This window comes from Clavelina lepadiformis, chromosome 4 (assembly GCF_947623445.1).
Source record: "Clavelina lepadiformis chromosome 4, kaClaLepa1.1, whole genome shotgun sequence".
In the NCBI taxonomy this organism is placed as follows: domain Eukaryota; kingdom Metazoa; phylum Chordata; class Ascidiacea; order Aplousobranchia; family Clavelinidae; genus Clavelina; species Clavelina lepadiformis.
In genome coordinates, this window is record NC_135243.1 from 23,171,332 (window position 1) to 23,198,592 (window position 27,261).

Genomic DNA, 27,261 nt, shown 5'->3' on the forward strand with positions numbered 1-27,261 from the left:
GAGTTTGGCGTATGATGAATTGGTGTAAAAAATAAACATCCGGTAAACTAACTATCTGTAACTTTCCTGACAACGGGATTAGAGTAAAAGGTCAGCTAAAGCGTTCAGGCAGGAAACGACTTGGCAAGTGAGTATCATTTATAATTGCAGGTGGCGTTTGTAGCAACTCTGTACGTTATGTAAAACATTTATCGCTATCGTGTCGTCAGAGAAAAAACGGTACTGCAGTGAATCAGGCTTTAAGTCTTTGTTGAGAGCAAAGATTCAGGTAGTTACAGCTGCTAGTCTACACTTTCATAAGAAATAATACACTAACTGTAGATTAGGTTAAAATTAACGAACGAAAAATATTCCTGCTATGTCCTTTAGTATGTTCAAACCCTATTTGCGCATTAGCACCTCCACCAAGCTTAATGATAACTTCTTTGCTCATTTCTTCATTTTCGGTCAAAAAAGTTGCTTTCAGATATAAGATAATCAAGATGACGACACAATTGCCCTCGTTACGTCATATTTAGTGGCAAGTTTGAAACCTTTGCAAACCATATTTTACCATAAATGCATATACACTAAATATTATAAACGTTATTGGTCGCTTATATCTACCGAAATGCCAACTTTTGTTAAAATTAAAAAACTTGTCTAAGCACTAATTGCCCTACACTTATAAGATATAATTTACCAAAGGGATTTGTTTGAGTATATCGGCCAGTAAAAGTTTTTAGATAAACAGTATTTAAAATGTTTGAATACGACACAAAAACCAGCAAAATGTTTGTTTAAATATCATAAACGTTATTGGCCGCTTATATTTACTGAAATGACAAGTTTTGTTAAAATTAAAAAACTTGTCTAAGCACTAATTGCCCTACACTTATAAGATATAATCTACCAAAGGGATTTGTTTGAGTATATCAGCCAGTAAACTTTTTTAGATAAACAGTATTTAAAATGTTTGAATACGACACAAAAACCAGCAAAATGTTTGATTTTAGTTTATTCTGTACAAACTTTGCAATAACTTGCATGAAGCGTTTTGAGAATTTGAAATAAATTTAGCAAGTTATCTTAAGGCTTGGACTTGGGTAAAGGGCGCTTGTGTCGAGTGTACGAAAAAGAGCATTCTTACGTCATGTTGCTTGAATGTGATTTATAACTTGGGCCTTTTATAATTCACTTCATTCGTCCAAGATTAGGTCATAAGAAACGTGGAAGGACCAGTATGGCGTGGATTAGCATTTCGTGTGCATTTACGTTAATATTTCTATCTTTTAAAACAATTGTCCTAAGGCAAAACGTTTTTCGAATGGATAATCTTTCTGTGCGGCTGTTACACGTCAGGTTGCTTGTATTTCATTAGGCATGTGGGTTAGGCTGGCGTGGTTAACAGGATAATGTAACATGTTGTGACGTTGCATGTACGGTACGGTTGACGGCAGGCTGATATAGGCCTAGGCTGATAGGGTACCACACTAGAAAATGAATAAACCTCATAGCTAGTGCAAATCAAAGATACTACTATTATATCTGAGGTTGTTCTCGGTATTGTACAGAAAAGTCCATTTTATTCAAAATTGAAGGATAGGACTGAATTATAGCGTTTGAAATGAAAACAATTTTTTTCTTATTGAAAATTTGGTTTTTGCCTCTGATCAAAGCAACAACACCAACAGGATACGAAGGCGTAATAGGTAAGTTCTTTTGTAATTTTCAACCGGAAACTTTCAAAATTCCAGGTCTGAGTTTATGCTCACAAATTATAACAAATTATCTCATTACTACCGTATTCAAACACAGCACTATGCCAAGTTATCAACATTTTGGCGATCAAATTTTTGTTTGATGTTTTGAAATGAAATGTAAATGAGCGTTTAAAGATTTTATCTATCATTTTTAAAATCGCATAATATTGCATAGACCAACTGATGTCGCTTATGTTATTTCACCTCAATTGTGATTACTGTGATTAATTGTATAAATTTCGTTGGTAATTGTGTTTAATTAAACAAAAGTTATATCGGTTGAATCGAATGCTCTATATGTAAAACGTTTAAAATAAAATCATGGAACTTTTTGCGCCGTCTCAAGAATTCTTTTTCCTAAACCTAAATCTTTTTTGATGATACGAATCATTTGTGCGTAGCTGTTGACCAAGCAAGCCTGACTTAAAAGATTCTGCTACTGCCGTCGCAAAACATTTAATGCAATATCAACTTGCTTTATAATTTGTGGGATTTCAACTTGTTGAATCAGAGTTCAATTGCATGAATTTGTATTTCTTTTCTTTTCGAAAACAATATTGTTATTGTATTTTATCTGCTGCACCTGTGAGTCCATTTTGTTTAGCGGGTTCATTTTTGCTTGGCGTCACCACTTGGCAGCTAAACCTAGAAGCCGATATGGTTAACCCAAGTAATTTCCTAAGACATTTCATCAATTTTGTGTGAACATCCTTAACATCAGTGATCTGTTTCGTGATTTCAGGATTCTGTTTCCATCAATCTAAAGGCTGCCAACCATCAGAGTTCAACTGCAATTGTGAGCAAGTAAATGGTCGAGTGGACGAGTGCATACCGTGGTCGTGGGTATGTGATGCGTGGACGGACTGCAGCAATGGACGCGACGAGTTCAACTGCAAGTGTCCACCCGGTTCCTTTCAATGCGGCTGTGATAGACCGGGCGACCACTGTCGGGCTCCACCACAATGCATCGAAGTAAAAGACGTCAAAGACGATGTCAGGTCCTTTCCACTCTGTTACTCTAAACGAGATAAGTATGGGGTCCAATTCAAAGGCGAGAAAGCGCTTTCATGCGATGGAGGTTGGTATTATGATCAAGTAGAGACATGTAATCAATTTCCTCACTGCCATGACGGAATAGACGAAGACAATTGTCAGGTTTGTCCGCCTGATCGGCCCAAAAGATGTCCCTGTGTAACAGATGAACGCAACGCTTGTGAGGTTCTAATTTGCTATGGCAAAAAAGGTGAATTCTAATTTAACATAGTTGAAAATTTGTTACCAGATTAAACTGGCGCAGTGTATAAATTACAATACTAAGCGAGCATGACTGCACATAGCTTCTGCGTGGAATAAATGAGAAAAGGAAATAGATGGTATTGTTTATAATCAATCGATCCTGTTCATCCCAGAGCAATGCAACGGTGTTAAGGACTGTCCTGATGGAGAAGATGAAAAGTTTTGTTCCATTTGCCCGCTGTTTTATCCATTACCGTGTGCTTGTAACAGTGAGGAGAACTACACCTGCGCAAATGCAGCTTTCAATTGTTATACTGAAAATGGTACAATGACCGTTTGCGCTATCGGTATTATGTGTTGTCTATATTATTCGCCGAAAGGCGGCGTGATTTACCTTTCTTATGTGGATACACCAAATCCTTATTTATCGCTTTTGAAAATTTTGATTGTTTTTAGTGGAAAAACAACGGTAGTGAGTAAACAATAATGTAAAAGATTGACAATGTTATCTGATAAAAAAAGGTAAAATAATTGTTTTTTTGCGTCAATAGTTTTTAAAAATTCATGAAATTACTTTTATTCAAGTGACAACAGCTTGCTGGAAATTGAGAACTATAACTGTACTCATTCCAGCATTTTGAACTCATCTTTTCCCGTTTCCTTAATGAGCATTTACCCACATCATGTGTTATGCAGGAAAATGTAATGGTGAGGTTGAATGTGAAGACGGTTCAGACGAACGGGGATGTCCCTGTCCTGCGAGCAGCCCAAAACCTTGTGCTTGTAATAAAGAAAATAATTTTGCTTGTTCTGTGAGGTTTCAATCCTGCTACTCAGTCGATGGTGATGTTCTGAAACCATAAAATGAAATCATGATTTAACGATCATAAGATTAATTGTTATAAGATAATGGAGTGCAAGCAAGCGAGTTTTACTTCGTTCTCTTTTTAAAACCTTGTATTTTGCTTCACATAAAATGACCGCAAACAGAAGAGTGCGATGGGTTTTCCGACTGCTCGGATGGTTCTGATGAATGGAATTGTACTTGTCCAGAGCGTACACCAACACATTGCGCTTGTCATAACTCGAATAACTTTACTTGTCACCCTGGCTGGCCTGCTTGCTTTAATGAAGATGGTATAACTGGCATTAGTCGGTCGAGTTTGGGACTAAACTTATTTTCATATTCTTTGAAACAGTAAAGGGTAACGGTTTTAAGGATAAACACAAAGCTGTTCTAAAATATTTACTTAAATATAATTTTAGATGTGAGATGCGGTTCTCCTAATCGATGTCCTGATAATTCGGATGGGTACATTTGCAAACAGAAACCTGAATGCTTAAAAAGTAGGTTTAACGGCACTTCGTTTTTTTTGTCTAAATTTGCATTGAAAACCATACTTTCATAAACTATACTTGCAGCTGTGGATGTTTGCATGCTGTGCTATTAAGTCTTACCCAAAGCATACTTGTTAAGGTACAAAGACAATAAATATTACGACCCTCATACTAGAGGTTTTTAAAAGAGTTTACGTGTTTGTACCAACACACAAATACGTTAAGGTGTCATCGAAATCAGTTTTTAAGAACTTCTGTTTTTACCATGATTCTAGACAATTGCGACGGATACTCAGACTGTCTTGATGGTGCGGATGAAAAGCCATGTGATGTGTGTCCACCATACCGACCCATGCCTTGTGCGTGTCGTGCAAACGATAACTATACATGCAAAAGCGATGGAATTGTGTGCTTTAACGAAGCAGGTAGGTCTAACTGGTTCATTACACACAGCTTCCATTCCAAGGGATTGTCGTTGCTATATGTCTGCATGGAGTTGATATACTGCTAGATCCTCATAAACGTATAAATAATAAAGCAAGACAAATCTTCCAAAATAAAACGTGAAATAAACAGAGTCGTGTGACGGAAAAATTGACTGCGTTGACGGATCGGACGAATGGGATTGTTCGTCCTGTCCTATCTGGGCTCCATTCCCATGCGATTGCAAAGCGAATGGAACTTGTTTCCGCAATGACACCTTCTGGACGTGTTATGATGAAGAAGGTGAGTCGACAATCGCCGTGCACATATTTTCCACATCAAAATACATTAAGTGTAATGTGAAAAGCGATGATCGTAACCTTAATTGTTGAACTTGATATATTCAATCAGAAAAATGCAATTCTTTGGCGAGATGTAACGACAATTCCGATGAATTTAACTGCACGTGTCCTGTCGATCAGTTTGCTTGCTCCTGCTTCAGCCTAAACCCACCCACCTGCACGAAAGACAAAGGCTGTATCGCGCAAGGTCGGGTCAACGATGGAACGTTTGACTGTGACAGTCGCAATGACGAGGCTTACATCAGGTGGTTTACTACACAACAATGTGGTTCTTGTAATGTTGATATTATGAGATTTTCTAACAAATCAACTTGTATCCTTCCATCTTGTGATCAAACAACCTGCTACGATATTCCCGCCATTGACTGTTTGAATTTCTCATGCAATCGTACAGACCACGTGTGCACATCACCTTGTGTTGGCAGTGCAACTACTACAGATTGCAGTAAGGTCTTTCAGTGTTCGGATCAAGCGTTGATCTTAAATTCCAACTTTTGTAACGGAAAGCTCGACTGTGAAGATGGTAGCGACGAAATTATCAATGGACCTGGTTTTAAATGCTCCACAAAGTTTACAGTCATTCCTTGCATCCTACCCCAGTGGAATCTTTACGACAACGTCGCGCAGTGCTATGATAAGTCCGATCTTTGCTTTGGAGAAGATGGCTCCTTTTATTGCTTCAAATGCCTGGATAATCGTTTGATCATCTCTCCTAAACAGTTATGCGATGGTGAAATAGACTGCTACGACATGTCTGACGAGTGTCTCTGCGAAAATATTCTCGCTGATGCGTGCATCGACCTATTTCAAAACCACACTGTTCAATCACCAATTTGCAATTCTGAACAAACGTTTGTTAAAACATTAAATCAGCCTTGCAGCAGAAAGTCAAGTAACGACTCCGATGTTCAACGAGATTGTCAGGAATCTTCTTTTGTTCGATGCCAAACGAAATGGGGACTGACTTACGCCACTAAATGTGACAAGCGGCCAGAATGCATTGACTTTAGAGACGAATGTCACTCGTGTCCAGATCTTCCAACTTTTTGTAATGACACTTGTCACGACTTCTACAATCTCGGAGATCGTTACTGCGACGGCTACGAAGACCAGGCCTGGAAGCATTTAAACGGCACCAACTGTCCGCAGGGTTTCGATGAACGCGATTGTCCGATGCGACACAAGTGCAAGGCCGGCGACAAAGTCAGCATCGATAAAGAACAAAAATGCAACGGAATAGAGGATTGCGACGACGGAAGTGACGAGAACGGATGTGACGACAGACATAGATGCGATACCGTGGTAGGTGGTTCGATTTCGATCCCAGTTAGCGCCTTGTTGGATGGTAAACGCGATTGCGTCGACGGAACAGACGAATTTGTCCCGGGAATTTTCTCTTCGCGATTTCAACTAATAGGAAACGACCATCTTCGTCGATGGTTCTGGGTTGTTGCCATAGTTACAGTTTTAGGAAACTTATTCATCATAGTCTCTACATTACGTGATATGACCAACACCAAGGACGCAACGAAGGCAAAAAAATGTAACAAAATTCTAATTCTTAATCTATCCGTATCCGATTTGTTGATGGGGATCTATTTGCTGATAGTCGTGGGACAAGGGGTGGCGTATGCCGGCAATTATGCCGAGTTCGATTACGAATGGCGAAGCGGCACACTTTGCTCGATAGCGGGAAGTATTTGCATGATTTCAAGCGAAACTTCGTGCTTTATCATGGTTCTTATTGCCGCTTTTCGTCTTTACAGCATCTTTTTCCCGTTTAAAGCGCGATTAGCTTCAACAAACATCTGGAAAGCGGCTGCTCTTTTTTCCTGGTTGCTTTCGATAACGCTTGCAGTTTTGCCGAATCTCTTCCGTTACTTTAATCATGCCGCTCTATTTCTCAGCCCGTTTTCAAAAACGGACACAGTTACAGATGATTACGTCATATCTTTCGCTTGTCGCCTGTCTATGCTGACCAATACATCAATGCAAGATAAAGGCGACGCTTGGTTGACCGCGAAGTCATTTCTTGACAACGAGTTTCCCCAGTTTTCTTCACCTGGTGATATAAGCTATTATGGGAAAACCAGTGTCTGCATACCGACGCTTTTTGTTAGCAAAGGTGACAGATTCTGGCCTTATTCTACCGTCATTATCACTCTAAATCTTGTATCTTTCCTGTTTGTTTGCGTGAGCTACGTTTTAGTTTACAGAAACATGTCTAAACGTCCGGATAAAAAAAACGACGTTGCTAAGATTCAAGATCGACGACTCCAGCTGCGCATAGCAAGGCTCATTGTAACGGACTTTGTCTGCTGGATTCCGATTTGCATCATGGCCTATGTTAGCCTAGGTGGTGGTGTCCTACCTCCAGGCATAGAAATCTTCACCGCCGGTGTGCTGCTCCCGATCAATAGCGCCCTGAACCCGATACTTTACTCGTCTTTCATCGAAGACAAGGTGACCAAATTTGGGAAAAAGCTGAAATGTTGTTAAACAATGAACTTTATCACGATAACCCAGTATTTAGGCCAGTAACTACCGTATACTTGGTCACTTTAAAGGAAGCAAACTCATTTCTTTTCAGGCTTATTTTTTATCGTACAGTAATATATTTAGGTTTCGATGTTTTTTTTTCATAGTGTGTTTTTTGTCCTTTGTATCTTTATATATTTCCATGTTCAGTCGTTTGATAATGTTGAGGAATGGTTTCGTGCCCTCTGCATGTTATTATTGTATATATACATATATGTATATTGTATAATTTATATATGAAATACTTCACCGCACACTGGGTCTGTTTATTCACTTTTTTGTTATTGTTATGGTTATTTTACATCCCAGTTTCCTACTTCTTCTTTTAAAGCGTGAAACGCCTGGAAAATCGTAAGTTTTTCGACCCGATTTTGTAACCTATTTACCAAATTATTTTCTTTGTAAAGTTCAGTCTTATACCTAGCTTGTTTGGAAATGATGTTTTACTTTGTTTGTGATTTTAAGATGAACCGTTTTATGAAAGTTGTGAAAGTTTATGAAAGGGTAGGCTAAGCCACTATTGTCCAATGGTTTTTAACGTGTTCGTCGTTGGAGTGCTTGGCCAATTTCTTTATCTTGTTGTAACAACTGAAGATGAGATTTATTGCTTGTACAAAACAGATAAATTTCCTTTAATTATTTTCGTAGTAATCTCGCACCCACGGCTTTGCTTTGAATCGCATATGTTGTAGTTAAGTTCTTTTAACGATAACAGACAAACCTTTTATTGGTTAACTGTTATACTTTTATTATTTACTTATTAGACTCTAATAAAAATTTTGAGACGCGTTAGAACTCTTGGGAATGTGAATTAAACATTTTGGACAACTTTGCAGTTTTTTTGAATTGCAAGTCCTCTATACCAAACTTGAATAATGGTTTCTATGAGCTTGGTTTTTGTAGTGCAATCGAGTTTATGCAAACGAGATTTCAAAATCGACCAAACATTTTTCTTTGGGTTCAAGTCGGGTTAGTTTCCTGGCCAATCTGCCAATCCAATCTACAACTGCCTTGAAGTAGTTGATGTTTCTTCACAGAAAACTGTTGAAATCAAATTGACATTTGCGTTTATTGGCGCATGCTGATAACGACTGGTTCGACTTCTGGAATGACTTTTTCGTTGGTCTTGAAGGGGTTGGCTTCCACCGTGTGCAGCAGAGCGTACACTGCCGTTCTTTTTCACACCGAATTTAAACACCACAAAAGTGACTGCTTTTTTGATGGTTTCTTTGCAGAAATGGACCAATGCTAAATGAACTTTAAATTGCTGACTCAATGAAGTTAACTTCAATTTGCCCAAATAAAAAGCGATATAGATCCAAATCAATAAACAAAAAGTGCGCAATGATTGCTGGCAATAACAGATTTTAACTGGCATCTAGTGCAGCTCATGTCACAGTTATTGTCGCATGTTTGTGATTTGAGTGACGAGGAAACTAATTGTATAGAAGACATGGCCCAATAACTGGATGTTTTATTTTTTTAATTTACACGGAGGTTTCATTTGCACAACTTTTCCGTATTGTAAATACAGTTCATACAACTACACACACTAAACACACTAAAGCCACTACTGCCGTTTGTGGCAGTAAGTCATAATCTTATCGCTGTTATCAGTCATAATGTTATTATGACTTCTTTATCAAAGCAGACTTTCGTTATTTGCTAAAGATTTGGAAATGAGGTTCTTCTGTGGAGCAACTTTGTTATTACTTAAGCGCCTTTGTAATGGAAAGAATTTTCCAGATAATAAAACAGGATGGGATATTGCCTGAAGGAAGGGAATTGTTCTTTCTGTTCTACGGAAGCATATTGTACGGACATAACTAAGGACACTGCAAAACGATTTAGTTTGCTGGTATTTTTTAGAGACCTTCGTGTGATTATGGTAGCTTAATGGTTTAATGGAGTTGGCTTTAAAATCTTTTAGTCGTTAAATTTTAACCAGGGTCATCGATAATATTCGATGTAATTAATCGTAAATAATATATTTGTTTATTTACTTTGCCAGTACCTTTGCCAGGAACTTTTCCAAATCGAAGACAAAATTTTAGTTTCAAAAAACTAAGGTGCAATAAATGCTCATTTTGTCAAATTGGGCATGACTTAATATTTTGGCAAGCTCTTGTGCAGTCAACTTCATAGGCTACATACTATGTTCAAGCGTGTTTAATTTACCCTGAAATATTTCGATATAATCTACCAATTATTATCGATTAAATGTGCAAAGTATTTGTAGAATGTCGCATCTGTTTGGCTTTGCCTAACTTTGCTGTCAGGCAGTATACCAACATTATAGCCGTAGGATGCACTGTAACAGTACACGAAAAGCATTTGGACATTACAAGGTAGCCATAATATGTGGTGGACTGAAATTGTAATAGTCTGTGCTATTCAACAAAGCTGTTCAAGCAGTTAAAATGTAGGCCTGCCGTATGCATGCGTGTCCGCCTAAACAGTCCAAAAATTAATAAACTAACTCCTTTGAAAATTGATTGTGATATTGTTTGGTCATAATCTTGTCAGAAATTTGGTAGCTTAATTAGGCTACAATTTAACTTCTAAAGGAGATTGTTGGAGTTCTCTGAAAAAATATAAAATGAGGTTTTTCTGTGAAACCAATTTGTTGCTACTTTTGTGCTTTTTTTATGGAAACAACTGCCTTGAAGTAGTTGATGATTCTTCCCAGAAAACTGTAGAAAAACAATCGACAGAGTTTAAACCAAACGAGGAATTCATCGCTTTCTCTCCCTTCATGCAGCTGTTCAGTGATGGATATTTTGATGACATTCTCGGAACGGTTGTCCAGTGAGTAAAGTTTGTGAACAAACTTAATTAGATTTGCATGTAGACTAACTTTGAATAATTTGTTGTAATAATGACTGGTTGCAAGATTTTTCTAATGTTTTAAACAAACCGTCTATGTTTATAGAGAATATTTTTATACAATGAATTGCAATACGTCTATCGATGCGTTCTTGTAAAGCCGTTTAAATTGTAAGAACTACATCTGTGTTACAGAGCTGTTAAATCTTTGGATGAAAACATGGGAGAGGAACCAGACATGAAAACCTGTCGCAGGCAATGGCTTACCTTTATAAACGATCTTCAATCTCAACCTTACGCTTTGAGAAGTATGAATAGAACGTAGTGAACTAAATTTACAACCAAACCTTATCTATTCATAAGAATGTTTCTAATAATAACTAAAAAGATTTATTTTTAAAATTTCGTTTTTGCTAGCAATAAATTCTTATAATTACTTCTAGTGGCTGACTCCTGGGGACGAAAGCAAAGTGGAATATTGGATGGAAATGTTGAATGGATGGGTAATTATTATGAATGTATTGAAGCTAAAGGCCCGGACTTCAATGGAAAATGGTGCCAGGCTTTCATGGATCATAAACACGAGGTTTGATCTATATTTAAAAACAAATTGGGACATTGAATTAAGCATGTTAAAGTAATTACAAAATACAAAGCATTAGATGAAAGCAACGAAGGATATTTTAGAAACAATTATTCAAGCAGTGCTTTTATTTCAGCCCAACATGGATCAATTATCAAGACCTCCTTCAGTTGGAATTTGTGTTCCTTCAGGGTGCTCCGAAAATTCTATCAAAAAAATCTTTCGTGAAATATTGAGTTTTAAAAGTAATATCAAAACTGGAAATACCACATTGCTTAACGTACAGTGTCCATTAACTACTGAACAACTAGAATGGTCAGCAGCCGACACCTTGGGAATGTAAGTTGTCTGTATAGTGATTAGATAAAGGTAAATTTAGATTTTGATCTAACAAGTAGTAATATACCAAGGTTAAAATTTGAAACAAATATAATTCTTGACATTTCTGTTTGATATTTTTACCTTTCAGTGCGGTCACTTGCGTGGTAATTGTTTTAAATTTGATTGGAACATTTGTGGATTTCATCACAAGACGCAACAACACAAAGGACAACTACGCTACAAAGTCACAACCAACGAAACGTCCACGTTTGCTCAGTAAGCAACGACAGCGTAATTAAAATTGACACGAGTATAAGATTAATCACAGTAACTGCATTTGATGCAATTTTTAAATCTTCAAGAAGTTGTTAGTGAAGAAAGTGTTCATTTCGAGAAAAGATTTATTATAATTCACTTTGACAAGATGATTTTCACTACCAGTAATTACTTTAAACCTTAAACCTATTCAGATTTCTGTAATGTAAAATTTAATTTGTGATTTGTGGCAAATATCTGGAAAGTTATTTTTGTTTTTCATTCAAATCATTGCAGCAAAAATGGTTTTATGCTTCTCCATGATTTCAAATGGTGAAAAACTGCTAACAACGAATTCTTCTGGTGGCTCTTTGGGTATTCTTAATGGAATCAGATTTCTAAGTACAGCATGGGTTGCACTCGGACATGTTTTTATGGATGGTCAGATGGGAATAGGTAAGTCTCGTTGATTGCAAAGCATTTGACACATATCGCAGAAGTTTTAATCAAATTTAGATCTCTTTGCTTTCAACCGTACGGCTCAGAAACAGTTCCGTTGCATTTAAAACCAAATTTACAGAAACGAATCAAGTATCTATTTAAGTGCATTTTATAATATTTTTTGAATGTTGCTTGCTCTTTGTTTTCAGCTTATCTTCTATCACCCAAAAGATACTTAAAATCGAAAATCGTTTTTATGCCGATAATCAATTTCTACTACTCTGTCGACACTTTCTTCTTGTTGGGAGGTTTGTTGGTTTCTTATCTCGGTATGAAGCAACTCACTACTACCAATGGTCGCATGAACATCGCATTGACTTACATACATCGATTTATCAGGTAAATGTTTTCTACATTCTGCTTAATATATAGCATCTATTTCATCTATTTCTAAAGGTTTTGTGCTGAATTGCTGGATAGTTTCGCCTAATTAAAAACATGGTCCAAATTCCTTGCCATGTATTTCATTCAGGATAACACCAGCCTACGCTTACGTGATTCTTTTCTCTATGGGAATACTTAAGTGGTTGGGGAGCGGGCCACAATGGAGTAACTATCCATTGTTACCACATTATGTTTGCCAAGACGTTTGGTGGACTAATCTTCTTTACGTCAGCAATTTTTTTCCTTCTCTTAATATGGTAGGCTAGTTTTTTACACATATATCGAAAGCTAGAAATACGGAAAGAAAAAAATATTTACCTCCATGTTAATATTTTAAGCTATTTTCAGTGTATGGCCTGGTGCTGGTACTTAGCAGTGGACATGCAGTTTTATCTTCTGACTCCGTTCATTCTTCTCGCCACCTACCGGTAAGTAAATACCAATTACTTAGCTTAACGTCTTTATTTCAAAGTATTTCAGGGATTTTCTGGTAATATTTTAAATATCTTATTCGTGGTACAGCTGGCATATTAAAAATTTCTTTTTATACAACAAGTCTAAAAGTACCAATTAGAAACATCCTATTTTCGTGGAAAAAGTTTTTTTTGTAAATCCAAGATACCAGTTTGTAAGTGCAACGTTTTGCATTGACAAAACCAAGCCTTTAAGTAACCGTAGCTGTGACCCGTACATAACTTTGCAGCAGCTTTATACGTCGCTGATTTACCAACCTTTGAATTGTTGTTATAGTCTTATTTTCATTTAAATCTATTTATAATATTAATATATATACATAATCTAATCTAAATCTATATAATATAATCTATATATAATATAGATATACTGTAGTCTCGTATTTGCTGAATTTATTTCAAATTTTATGCTGCCTACTGTTTTAGTTATATTGATAGCATGTGCAATCATTTCCGATGATTATTTCTTGACATTCATATATTTCTAAAGATCTTGCGTTTTAAAGTGGCAAAATTACAGGCGTTGACAAACTTCTATTAAACTTGTTGAATTCAAGGTGGCCTCGAGTCGGAATATCTTTGATGGTCTTCATTGCTATTGCAAGTATGGCTGTTTGCGGAATATTGTCTGCCCTTGGTCCTATTCAACCATTTGCTTTAATTATTTCTCAAAACATTGGCCTGTAAGTTGCATGAATGAAATAAGTGCCAGGTCTTTTAAGCAAAATGTTGCCATCACAACAACAAAGTGCTTTGTCATTACTTCAGGTTGAACATACTGTCTGACATTCCAACCTACGACATGAAGTTCAGATATGATATATATTTCCTACCATGGGCCAGATTACACGTGTACATGATTGGGATGTTAACTGGTTATGTGCTATTCGCTACTAAGGGCAAATTGACAATTCCAAAAGTTAGTGTCGTTTTTTGTTTAAATTTGTTTAAATAAAATTACAAAGGTAACAATCGCAATGGAAACTACCAGTAAATAACTTAAAAACGAGAATTTTATCCTCTCCAATACTTCCTGTTTATGTCGAACGACACACACTTCAATATAAAAAAAGTTTTGCGTAAAATTACGTTGCATACGATACACACGGTCAATTGAGAACAGGTCAAACAGCAAATATTTTTCATCTCTAGTGGTTGGTCGTTTTGGGATGGTTGGCATCGGCTGGCAGCTGCTTCGCGATCATTTTCGGTTTATATCCACAAACCAGCACAGATACTGATTTAGACACTGGATTGGCAATAATTTACAATGCTTTTGAAAGACCTGTGTATGGACTTTGCCTTAGCTGGATGATAATAGCTTGTACATCTGGATATGGAGGTAAGGATATGAATGGAAAGCAATGGATGCTATAATATATGTGACGAAATAACCTTCACGTTTTGATTAAGGTCCTGTGACAAAGTTTCTGAATTGGAAAATTTTCAACCCCCTCAGCCGATTAACTTTCTCCTTCTACCTCGTTCACTGTTTGGTATTGATTGTGTACTTGGTGAACCGGAATAACATGATCCATTGCCAGACCATTGACTTTATCTTCACATACATAGGTACAGTATTGCAAAACGGTTTAAACAATGATACTTTGTGACGTTCACATTTGTTAAGATATAATATGTTTGCAAACTCAAGAGTTTGTTATTGTTTTAACGCAAACATTTATTTTTAGGCTCCTTTTTCATCAGCCTAGCTTTGGCATTTTTGCTCTGTTTAACCATTGAATGGCCGACCATGGAACTGGCCAAAGTCCTTCTGCCTTCCAAACGAGGTGATCCCTCCAACCGATATGAAAAATCGGACCAGAAAAAATTGTTGAAGCAACGGTGAAGTGAGAAATGTGCTTTTTTATCAAGAACAAGTTCTTTGAAGTTGTCATGTTCACCATTTAAATAGAATCAGGAAACTATTTTTATCTTGAGTTTTTAAACAGAAAACTTTTAATTGTATTGCTTAGACGTTTAATTAAAAGTTTCTTCTTTGTGATATTTTGAAGCTTTCTAACTATAAAAACTCTAATTTTAAAAGTGATTTTCAAGTTACCGTTACACCAACATTTGAAATATACGTTTATGCACTTCCCCAACGGCAACTACAATACCGTGACATCATCGCTTTGAAAAAATGAAAAGTTTACTATAGCATTTAATATATATGCAGTATTCAGAGAAGAAAACTCATTTTGTTTTGTGTTAAATTTTATGATCCATCGCGCTTGTGTTTACAACTACACAGTCGGTCCAAGGCCTTCTCCACCTTTGCAAATAGCCTTTTACGGTGTCCATTGATTCCACAGTCATCGAACCAGAATATAAACATCGCTTTTCTATACCAATTCAATTTTCTCACACGGTGTTTTTTAACCAATATTGCACATAATCATACACTTTGTATGAGAGCGATCGTATTTGATCTTTAAGTTCAATATTCTTGTTATAGTCACGATTTATCATCGTCTACATTTGCTATTTTTGAGCATATAAGTATATCTCGTTCCAATCGTAATAACAAAATGCAAAATAACGAATCACTCGACAGTGTCGTAGAAAGCAAGAAAAATATCATCATACAAATCTAACTGAAGGAGCTATTAATCATTGTAGATTATGCTTGATTAGATGGAGATAGAAAAAAAGGACTGAAAAGTTTAACAAATAAATTTTACATTAAAAAACCAGCGGATAACAGGCTTAAAGACTACCTCAGTTTGAAAATAATAAACAACCAGTTCTGTTTTTAACATTTGGCATGAACATAGCACTATCGTAATTACCACGTTTAAAATAGCAGCTGTTAAGCAGAGTTAGGAAATTAGAACTGTCATAGTTACCACATTTAAGATAGAAACTGTTAAGCATTTTCACATTACATTTTGAACGCGGCGAGTCTATCAAAGCCAACCACATGATCTGAATGGATGGCCTGTTTACAAAATGGATTTTTTAAATAAAAGCTTCTTAGACAACAGGGCCTAGCGTTTATCACATGATAATTTTATCAATGCAAGCTTAAAAAGCAGGATCTAAAAAGCAATGAATTTGAATAACAAAGAATTCAACTTCCTTAACAGGACTTTCTCTCTTCAAAACTTTTAAAAGTTTTGTGTGTTGAAATACCGATAACGACTAAGTACGCGTTTTTTTAAAAACGTATAGGCTACATTGCAAATAAACTTTAAGAAACAAATGTATTTTAACTGATATGGAATAATGCGATGCTGATAGTTATAGGAAGCTTCCCACAGACTTGCTGGTAATTTTGTCATAACTAACCTCTTGTAAGTTTTTCTAGCTAACTGAAGTCACTCGATTGGAAACTGTACTCAACGACGGTACTATAATTGCGGTAACTTCCAAACATAATTTGCGTCCAAACTGGAAAGTGCATACAAACTTTAGGTTGTTTCAAAATGTAAGGTGCTGGTGGTGTAACCCTAGTCAATTAGCTTGGCATTTGGTTAGTGTTTAAGTGATTTTAATAAAGGATGAGAGCAACGCCGTCTGCAAAATAAGAATCGAGAAGTTGCTACCAAAAATCGTCTGCCAAGACATCGTCAGTCACTGTTTGTTTGGCAATTTTTTACCAACAGTTCCAGCAACTTTTGGTTAAACGGCACTAAATTCTAGATTGGAAAGTTTGCATGCACAGAAACGTGATAAAACAAGTAGGAGTAATTGTTACAAGTTTATTTAACAGTAATAATTGTTTTGTAATTTAAATTCGTCGATAATGATTTAAAGATCATGTTGATGAAAACGGATGTTATAAAATTACACAACGAGCAAAGCTGATGATAAGTTACGCAAGGTTTTATCTGATGGTTGCAAACCATGAGTAAGAAGTGCAGCAAATTGAAGAACTGCCATGTTTTTAAAAAACATTGCACAGAAAAAGAAACAATCTCGGTTTAAAAAATACAAATTAAAGGCACGGTAATAATTACTACAATTATAAAATAACACAATTTTATTTTATGATTGCTCATCAATACCAAAATGTTTCTAAAAGCAAAAAATTATATGCAACAGGACTCATTACCATAGAAACAGTTAAAAAGGTCTACAACAAAAGCAACAAAAAATCTAGTTTTAAAACAAAGCTTACTTTTGTTCCTACAATTCATTCAAACAATAGATGTAAAACAATGAAAACCTCGTGCAGTTATAATGTGGATGCATAAGTTGAGTCGCATGAAAAATAAGTCAGATCTACAGAGCACAGTCAACGAAAACATTTTTAAATTGCCGTCATAACAAATGAAAATACTTGGAAAGTGTAGGTTCATCTTTTGAAATGTCTACAAAGTTTATACATTCTCAAATGGACCATAAAAACACACCGTATTAATACAAACAACAAAAACATCAAATGAAAATGTTTTTATCTAAAAATGTACACAGCTGAGGACAATGACCCAAGTTTCCATCAAGGATCATCACCGGGTTTAATTCGTGCAAACACTTCAATCAATCCGAGGATACAAATTTTGTATCAAATTTTACCAAACCATAATGCTAGCTAATATTTCCACTGTCTAAGATGCCGTTGGTATTAGCGATATTGCATCCACTTGATAGTTGTAATTATTGTGTTAGTTGATCTATGTTGTAAACATATTATCATAAATCGTTTAAATATGAGTCGTAACATAATTATGATTACATATGATATGACAAATATAAACATATTGCACAGAAACAAATGTAGACTGAATAAAACTAAAGACTAATAATTGTGGAATGCTAAACATTATAAAATCCACATGGTTTGTCTTACATTTTTGCACTCAGCACTCAAAACGTGGAATACTGATAAAACCATAGAATCAGTGAGATTAAACGGATTAACCGGAGATTAATCGGACAACTATCACATGTTTGTCAAATGCTTCAGAAGGTGTTGAAATGATGGAACTTCATAATATAATAAATAACTTACAATATTTACAAAATGTTTCAACTTTCATATGAAATTTACAAAAAAGCATGATAGTGACTTATGTCCATTGACAGCTTTAACATTTGTCTCATTAGCATATAGTTAATTAGCATACAAAATTATAGATCATTAGCATATAGTACGGGGTTTTGTCAATCTTTGCATGGTGGGGGCACTTCTTTTTTTTACATTACTTACCTTTACGAACTAACAGTTATTTGGCAACACATGACTGCAACACTACACGTTAATGCAGTATCAATGATAATCATAACAAAAATATTATTTCACCTCTACACTTAAGCAATTTAAAGAAAAATCGCTGAAAACTACCCAGCTATCATGTCACTGTTAAAGATATGGGTTTAGGTTACATGTGTCATATGTGTGCAGCTTATACAGCTAAATATTGCTAAGCACCTGTAGTATACAACTTTAAAGTTCCAGGAAAAATATACTTACATTGTTCGTATTTTGCCCAAAAACCTTTGCTAGCAATTTTGCTGTCAGTATCTGTGTAGTCTGAAATGTAGACAAGTTTCATGGATTGCTCTTCAGACATCACATTCTTTTGATCTTTGCCCTCTAGGATCTTTCTGAGTACTTTTCCGTCAAAGATCTACATTTATAATGTTATCTTTGTTTGATTGCTGATTTATAACAAGTACTCAATTCTCTTTCCTTTATTTAAAGGTTAGTGTCATTCCTGCAGGCCTTTTTCTTGCATAACATATTTGTAAGCAAATTTACAAATTTTTAATGAAATGGGTAAAGATTTTTATATTTTAACTTTCCTTTTGCACAATAGAATATTTATAATAGAAAAGCGTATGCCCGGAAAGCAGAGGTGAGAAGTACCGCAGTACTGTAGTACCGAATTACTGTTCTGCGATATATGCGAGGTTTTGAAAAGCATGTGTTTTAAAACTTCCCTTTAATTAAAATTTAATGCCAATTTTAGCGCTTTTTGTTGGCTCTTAATCTACAAATGTCCAATAAAGTCAAAAGAGTGAGTTCACATATTTTTTGACCTGAAGTAACCTTTAACTAGGTCATAACATTAGCAAAAATTGCACTTGCAATAAGATCCGCAGTACAAAAAGTACCAGTACTGAGGATGGGTAAAGTGCCGAATTTCTTTTTTTGTAACAGTACCGAATACCAAAACCGTCGGTACATTTTTTGCCAAGTACTGGTACAGTTAACGACGGTACTTTTAAAGTACCGACTTCCCACCTCTGCTGGAAAGACTAACAGCCATCTAGGCACCCGGTTTGAACATGGTCTTAGTCTGGGGTATCTTCATTGCTAGATTGCACACTTCCACACAAGTCCCCAAACCACGAAAAAGTATTAAGTCGGTCGTAGAGGTGGGCAATGTAATATTCTTCACTGTGGGTTTAATACCCAAGATGTTGACCGTCTGATCAATGAATGCCCAGTGACCAAAATCAACGACGGTTATAAATCAATCTACGCATGTGGTGACAAGTTATGTTAAAATTACAGAAATCTAGTGCAATATTTAAAATCAGTAACTCTACTATTGGTGAAATTGCGACTAACCTCAATTTTGGCACAGCATGCTTCAGTATCAACTAACAGTGATAATTTTACTCCATGTCCCGGCTGTGCATGGAATGTGTACGTGCACTGAAAGTTATACATTGTGTTGTTGGGATAGTTGGGTGAGGTCACAACGCCAGTTGTTCCATTATTTATTTCATAATGTCCACCACATGAAACTGTAAGCAAAATATTTATTTAACTTATTAGCTAAAGAACTTATTTCATGAATCACAGTTAATTTATTATGATGATTAGGCCATATTAGATTTTGCTATTGCTGTTTTAAGCCATAAAGCTATAAAGCAAAATGTTATTAAAGTATACAACGTGCCTGCATGATGGAGGGAAATGTACGTTGTACTGTTTATTATTTACATAAGACATGAAGATCTCTCCGACATACTTACATTGTCTGTATCTTGCTAAAAACCCTTTGCTTGCAACTTTATGATTGGAGCTTGCACGATTAGAATTGTAAACCAGTTTCAAAACTTGCCCAATTGATAGCACATCTGTATGCGGAATCATGCCAGTCAACTTCCTGATGAAACCTTCCTCATCATAAATCTATTAAACCGTTTAATCAGTTCTTTGTGGTTGTAATGTTGTCTGGATTGTTGTATGGTAAATATTATATGTTTTCACTATGTTAGAAAGGGTTTTCTTTCTTTCTTTTATATATTATGCAACACTATATTTTAGTCTATTTATTTTATGATGCATAATCAGGAACTGGTTGTCATAGTTACTGACATCGATATAATCACAACACGATTCAATATCAACTTCCATATCCAGTTCAACTCTATAGCCTGGCCGTGCATGGAAAAAGAAAGTACACGAAAAGTTATGTTCAGTGGTGCTAAGGTAGCTAGGGGAAGCCACCATGCCGGTTGAACCATTAGTTAAGTTGTAGTTTCCAACACAGGAAGCTGCAAATCAAAAATCATGCGACACTGTAAACCAAACAGCATGATAAACAAAGCAATATACTTATCAAATAAATTAATTAAACTACAATTGAAATAAAAAACAAAACAAGTACAATGTATATATTACAAAAATGGGAGTATGACTGTAAATAAATGTAAATCATAAACACACACATTTATTATCTAATTTTAAGACCTAAATTAAGCCAAAAAGCTAAAAAAATCATCAAAAGCAGGAACGCACAAATCGCAAAATTACCTACGTACCCTTTGAATCAATTAACTGGTAAGAAGAAAAATGAATGACAAAGAGCATACAGGGTGCGAAAATGAGAGTCGTTGCACCAAGAATTATGTTCTGCATAAAGGTCTAAAAACAACAAACAATGGTGTTAGTTATCACCAAGATATTACAGACATCACAAATATTGCTGATAATGTCATAAAAAGAAATTAATCTTAATAAGCTGAAAAGACATCAAGATTTTATGATAATTAAAAAGAAACTACTTAAAATGGTTATATATAATTATGGCTACTTGATGTAAACTTAATCAAATGAAGCTCAAACTTCAATACAGACAATTATGCAGGTTTAAATAACAACATAAATAGAATTTTACCTCCTTTGAACATATAAAAATTTGAATGAACATCCTGCTGATGGCTCTTATGTCAACGTTATCTAAACATTATAAAGATATAAAACAAAGAAGCCATCAAAACCAAAATATATTAATGATGGAACTAAATTTATATAGTAAAAAAGTAGCATTTTGAATAAAAATCCAAACAATTTTAATATTGAGTAATTTGTTTGGTTCTTGTAATGTTAAGCATATTTCGTTGTTTTAAAAGTCTTAATAAATAATTAAAAATTTGTAAGACAAGTTTTTGCAACTTTAATTTTAACAATAGACGACATGCTTGTACGGTATTTAGCAATTTAACTGAAACAATAAAGTTTAATTGTTCAAATAAATTCTAGTAGAAAAGCAATTAAACAACATTAGACCAGTACGAAAAGATGCATATAACAAAACATTACCAACCTTTTAAGATCCAATAACTGATAATAATGAGTAATGCAAATATGGTCAACGGCAAAATAACTAAAATCAACCCCTGCAAAAAAATTAATTTTTATAGATGTAGGTGATAACACTGATAAACACTTATTATTGATAACACTTAGTCTAAGATTAAAATTTAGTTAATGCTTTAAATTTATTGTAAACACATAAAATGCTTTATTACATAATTTTAATATCACAGTAACAAACTTTTTTAAACTTTATCAGTAATTAAAGTGATAGAAAAGTGAAGAATACCAAGTGCTAAGAATATTATTAGTCAGTTAAATATCCAGGTCAAACTCAAAAGTTTAGTATTTACATATTCCGTACATTGAAAAATAATAGTAGCACTGACGAACGGGATGGAAACATTAATTAAAATTTAATCTCATCAGTTTGGCCTTGACGAGTTATTCATAGAACAGTTTTATTGCACATTTGATTTAGTTTATTAAATTGCATATTTACAAATATACAAAAAGCAGTTTATTAAATAAATTTGTTTTTATCCCATCTTTATCTATGGCGAAGAAAAACAATGTCAATAAAAAAAATTAAAATCTTCTGGAAATGTAGCATAATAAGACGCATGATTAGTGACTTACAACTTGTTCAAGTGGCGTAGAGTCATTGAGGCTGTTTCCATTTGAAAATGTCAATCGAGCTAAAGTGAAAAAACAAAATATTATTATTAACTGTTATTATTATTTTTACATATTATTACTACAATATATAAAAAGTTGACATCACAAAGCTTTGCATCCTACTACGTCATTTTCTATATTATTACAATATTGGGGATGCATCTGCCCTATAACGTTATGCTCTCATAAACAATAGATAAAACTTGTCAATAGTTTGGACTCCATTCCGAAAAGTTATTTGAAAGCAAGAAAAGCAAGAATATCAGTAAAAGAAGAAAACTTGCAATATATTCAAACACTCAAAAAGCATTGTATGATTGTGCATTGCAACAAAAAACTCAAAGTTAATATGACACAAAATTTTTTTTACATTAAATGAAATATTTAATGTAGAGTGTTTAATGTAAAGTATTCTTTCAATCGGCAAATGAACGTATGTATAATTGACAAAGAAATGTATGATTGCGCATTGCAACAAAATTGCAAACTCTAGTTAAATTCACCCAAGAGTTTACTGCAATGATATAAATAGTAAATTTTAGGTTGGTTGTATAAACACTGCACAATTTTAATATGGCCTAAACACATGTATTTGACTTATTTTTGTACATGTATGTTTGATATGTCACTTCAATTACATACTTTCAAGCGTGCAACGTTGAATTCAGCAAGCCAAGTTCAGAATACAATAAAATTGTCGCATAGGATTGAAATTATTAAATATCTTCATCAGCTTTAAGCTAACATGGCATGCATCTTGCTTTCAAAACATTTAAATCTTTGGTAACAACGTGCACTGAGAAATCATAAAAACTGAACAACGTAGAAGAGAAATGTTTTATGCAATGCCACAATTTAACCTACAAACAAGAACTACTCCTGAACATTTTCCCCCACTGGATAGCAAACAGTTCATAAGAACAGAAATAAGCAACTACACAGCTTACTTTCTGCAGTGTTCTGTAAAAGCACCCCAAACGAAAGCAACATCCCAAGTGTTATGAGAACAGTCCCCCACAATATCTGTAATAGAATAGATGGAAGTTGCTATTTCTTTCCTAACAGTTTTTTAGTGATCAAACAATAATTGTTGCTAATGTCAAAAATTCAATGATTGTAAAGCTCATGTGTAGATAACAAAAAATTCTACTTAACAGCATATGTTACAGTGGTAATAGAATAAACAATACAACATATAATAGTACAACTTACCGTGGTAGGAGGTTTACAGCTTGTTAAGAATTTCAAGATTCCAGTTTTACCTGAAACACGTAAAACCATCCTTGTATAGAAATCAATAAAATTGTAAATTAAATATTTTTAAGATCAAAAAAGGACAAAATGCAGATGGTGCAAATCATACATTACTATACAGATTTTTTTAAATTCCTATATACGTATTATTGGTATTGATATTTACTGTATGTCATTCATGTTTTATAATATAATATAAATGTGCTATTAATATATTAGTTCATAGCATGTTCATTTAACACTTGATAGAAAAGGTGCTCAAACTGCACTCTTCGAGCCAAATGTGGTTTTCTAAGAGATTTTGTGGTTCTGGGCAAGGCTTAAGAAAAATTATCTAAATTAAGACAACTGAGTTCTTCAAATACTTCCTTTATGGACTACTCACTACTGCCTTAATCTGGAAGAGGAGCTTAAGTGCCTCAATAAATGTTTAGCTAAAACTGGAGGAAGCTTTGCTTCCAAAGACATTACTATACCAAGGCAGGTCAAAAGGTAGAGATCAGAATAAAGTGGTTCATATAAATAAATAATGAATTAACTGGAAGAATATCAATGTTACCACATCACTCATCAGGTGACTGGTGACTCATCAGGTGGTCTCTTACAGCTAAGTTGTAACAACAATCTTAGCATTATGAACACTTTTATTCTAACATAAAGATGCACACGAGTATAGCTACTGTAGTCTGTAGTACAGTAGTGCACAACAGCAGTTGCTGATCAGTTTTTGTATTTTTTCAGCTGATGCCTTTTTTCTGTGGTGAATGCTCAAGTAAAAAGTAAACCTGAGTTATCTACTGACTACAACCGGTTTGTCTGCGACCTACGTCTCTTGAAATCTTTAGGATACCCTAAATCCAATAAAACAAAGTATAAGTTTATCAAAATAATACAAAATTTACTGCTAGGAAAAACTTTTGCTGACAAAATCGCAACCATGTTTAAAGAACGCTGCATGAAGAACATTGAGATGAGGTGCACACTGTTTAAAGCATCGATCCTACCATCTGCTACCGGAGTGTGCAATCAGAAAGGCTCATTGTAGTGGGAAAAACACCTGGTGAAAAGTGGAGTTTAAAGCGTCTATTTGGACAAAGAAGGTAGCCTGCAAACCCTGGCTACATGACAGATTGTGTTCTGCTTTGCGAGCTTGATACTGGTAGGAGTGTTTCAAGATTGAAAATAATAGGATCAACCATTTGTTGTTTGCAGATGATCTCTTTCTCCTGACTTTTTCTGAATGTGATCATAAACATGCACCCGATCATTTTGCAATCGCTTGTAATGACTTTGGGACAAAACTAAGCATATAGAAAATTGAGATACTTTGCCTCTCAAAAACCCTGTTTAGTGCAAGTGTGAGCAGACACACTTATAAAGGTCAATAAGTCAAGTACCTGACAGCCAAATCATAAGTGATAAAAGGCAGGACTTTGACTTGTACACTCGAATTTGAACAGCAAGTGCAGTCTTGCATGCACTTCAACTTCCAGTTGTGTTGAATTAAAAGCTTTTTAAGATCGCTAAGCTCTAAATCTAAGCTTCAAATCAGCTTTCCTTCCAATTCTCACCGATGGTCATAAATTTTGGATAATGACGGAAAGAGGTTGTTCAAAGAGCAAGCTTCAGAAATGGGATTTTAAGGAAAGGTTCATTGTGCAACACTACAGGTATTAGATGAAATGTGCAGTACTTCAGTGTCTGAAATCAGCAAATCTCTAAATGTTGAGCGCTACTTTTTCGAATTGAAGTGCCAGCTATAATGGTATATGGTCACATGTTTTCAACGTTTTTATGAAAAACATATGTTTTCAAGCTTGAAATATAAGCTTTCCATAAACCTAAGTTAACATTACAAGTCATTTAAGTAGAAATCAAACACAAAATAAACCACAACCTACAAGTACAACATCATGCAAAAATTGAAAAACATTTACATTTTTTGAACCAATACCACACTCCAAGCAATCCGAAAAGAACTACAGCAGATGATGCTGCAATAGCTGAAAAGAGGATGCGCTGCAAAAACAAAAGCTCAAGGTTCCAGATAATATTACTGATAAAACACACTTTGAGGTCAAACATTAGTTCGTGCAAAATTCATAATACTAGCAAATTTGTCAATATAATTTTGAAATGACTCCGAAAGTTTGAGTTTAAATTTATTTGTTTACAATACAAAAGATGCTAAATGAGATGCAATATACGTCTACAAACTGTTGAAAGACAGTTTGACTGTGCTTCATCACTTTATCTGTTAATATTTCTAAATCCTTCGGGCAATGTTGGAAAATAGAAGTAAACAAAAGGTAACAAAATCAAAATCATACCAAGAGTCAAAAAGTATACTAATCATTAGTCTAATGACTAACCATCATAGACAACAAATCACTGCTATCATAGACAACCACCACTGAAGGAGAAGTGTAATTGCTTCCATTGAGGCTATGTCCACTTGTGTTTCCTTCATCTGAGGGAATTCTTTGATCTGTGGAGATATACAAGGTAGATAAAAATCAGTTTTATGTAATGTAGTATGCAATGAGGAACTGTCTTGTATTGGCTCAATGCAAAGTCCTAATCTAATAATGTATGAAAAAATGATAAGATAGTAAAATAACAATATCATTTTGAAAACAAGTTGATAACATTCCAATTCAGTTGTTTTAATGTTAAAATATCTAAACATAAACAGTTCTATAAACTACCACATAAACCCTCTTTTTGAACAGCACATGTCTCTGAAAAATATTGCAGGATTCCTGTACACCACCATGGTCTAAACATCATGTGCTAAAATCTCACCAACTGGGTGAGTTGACAGAATCAGAAAGATCAAGTAAAAAAAATATTTAAACAACACCAACAGCTGGAAATGACGATTGTAAAAATGTTGCCAAACTTTTAAGCATCCCAAGCAAGTAAAAGAGGCCGAGATGACAAAACTGCAACCTGGGCTACACTAAAATGGTGTATGCCAAAGTTTGCAAATTCGGCCCAAAGTTTAATTCTATTTACCGCCTGCAACAATCCGAACAAGAACATAACTTGACAAACTAACACTGTGTCGTAGAAACCAAGAAAAATATCATAATGCAAATCTAACAAAACCAGCTATTAATCATTGCAGATTAAGCTGATAAGATGGAGACAGAAAGAAAGGGCTAAAAGGTTTAACAAATACATTTCACATCAAAAAACGAGCAGCTTAAAAACTACATAAAATCCTCAGTTTGGAAATAATAAACGACCAGTTCTCTTTTTAGCAATTGGCATGAAATTAGAACTATCATAATTATCAGGGTGCTTACACACAGGCATATTCAATAGGCTAGTTTCAATATAATAAGGTCCACTATGAACAGCTCGGATAAATGTTTAAAATAGTTAATTTTTTCCTACATACCAAAAAGTACAAACAAAACAAATCTAGCTTTAAAGGCATTCAACTGTCTATGACAAGGTTTTCAAAGTTCATTCAATTAAAACAAAATCCACATTAAGTAAACACTAGAACGACAGATGCAGTCATTTTACCCGTTTTGGAATTTTAAAATGCGATATATTTTTTTACCGAAATCACATGACTGCAAAATTTCTTGAATTTTCCTAAGTGGTAAGCAGGAATGCTCATGCTAAGTATCAAGAATGCTAAGTAGGAACACTGCTTTCAGAAATATTTTAGAGGGTGGTTTACCTCCAACGGACGTTAGCGGTCATTTTGACCGCTCAACAAAAACTATCGTTTCTAAGCCATTTTTCCAGCTGTTTCCGACAAATGCTCGTTGTAGATTCACCCAGTATATGCAAAACAAACTAGACAAGTTTGGCATAAAGTTCTGGATGG

General features: G+C 34.8%; 3 protein-coding genes and 1 long non-coding RNA gene across 5 annotated transcripts; 2 read left to right on the plus strand and 2 right to left on the minus strand.

The window, feature by feature from the left end:
- The first annotated feature begins 1,552 nt into the window (after positions 1-1,552).
- LOC143451421 (uncharacterized) lies at positions 1,553-8,427 on the plus strand. Its single transcript, XM_076951939.1, has 8 exons — positions 1,553-1,691; positions 2,485-2,985; positions 3,152-3,821; positions 3,969-4,115; positions 4,245-4,325; positions 4,592-4,741; positions 4,893-5,042; positions 5,151-8,427. The coding sequence occupies exons 3-8, from the start codon at positions 3,662-3,664 to the stop codon at positions 7,598-7,600; spliced, it is 3,138 nt and encodes a 1,045-aa protein (XP_076808054.1). The 5' UTR covers positions 1,553-1,691; positions 2,485-2,985; positions 3,152-3,661; the 3' UTR covers positions 7,601-8,427.
- A 954-nt stretch (positions 8,428-9,381) lies between these two features.
- On the plus strand, positions 9,382-15,516 carry LOC143453064 (nose resistant to fluoxetine protein 6-like). The gene is made up of 14 exons (XM_076954216.1): positions 9,382-10,447; positions 10,661-10,773; positions 10,909-11,051; positions 11,185-11,387; positions 11,518-11,645; positions 11,922-12,080; positions 12,275-12,464; positions 12,598-12,766; positions 12,858-12,937; positions 13,540-13,665; positions 13,751-13,901; positions 14,135-14,324; positions 14,396-14,554; positions 14,674-15,516. The coding sequence occupies exons 1-14, from the start codon at positions 10,239-10,241 to the stop codon at positions 14,829-14,831; spliced, it is 2,178 nt and encodes a 725-aa protein (XP_076810331.1). The 5' UTR covers positions 9,382-10,238; the 3' UTR covers positions 14,832-15,516.
- Positions 15,517-17,458: 1,942 nt separating this feature from the next.
- Positions 17,459-20,474, minus strand: LOC143452099 (CUB domain-containing protein 2-like). 2 transcript variants are annotated; one of them, XM_076952943.1, is made up of 5 exons: positions 20,262-20,474; positions 19,916-20,075; positions 19,506-19,684; positions 18,402-18,558; positions 17,459-17,601 (listed from the first exon to the last, which is right to left on the minus strand). In XM_076952943.1, the coding sequence occupies exons 1-5, from the start codon at positions 20,394-20,396 to the stop codon at positions 17,585-17,587; spliced, it is 648 nt and encodes a 215-aa protein (XP_076809058.1). In that variant the 5' UTR covers positions 20,397-20,474; the 3' UTR covers positions 17,459-17,584. The 2 variants fall into 2 exon arrangements, with proteins under 2 accessions (XP_076809058.1, XP_076809055.1); XM_076952940.1 differs by lacking the exon at positions 17,459-17,601 and having other exon boundaries at positions 18,178-18,558.
- A 1,010-nt stretch (positions 20,475-21,484) lies between these two features.
- LOC143453065 (uncharacterized) lies at positions 21,485-23,886 on the minus strand. Its single transcript, XR_013115131.1, has 4 exons — positions 23,373-23,886; positions 23,108-23,183; positions 22,122-22,180; positions 21,485-21,565 (listed from the first exon to the last, which is right to left on the minus strand). It is a non-coding gene; the product is annotated as an uncharacterized LOC143453065 (long non-coding RNA).
- Positions 23,887-27,261: the final 3,375 nt, after the last annotated feature.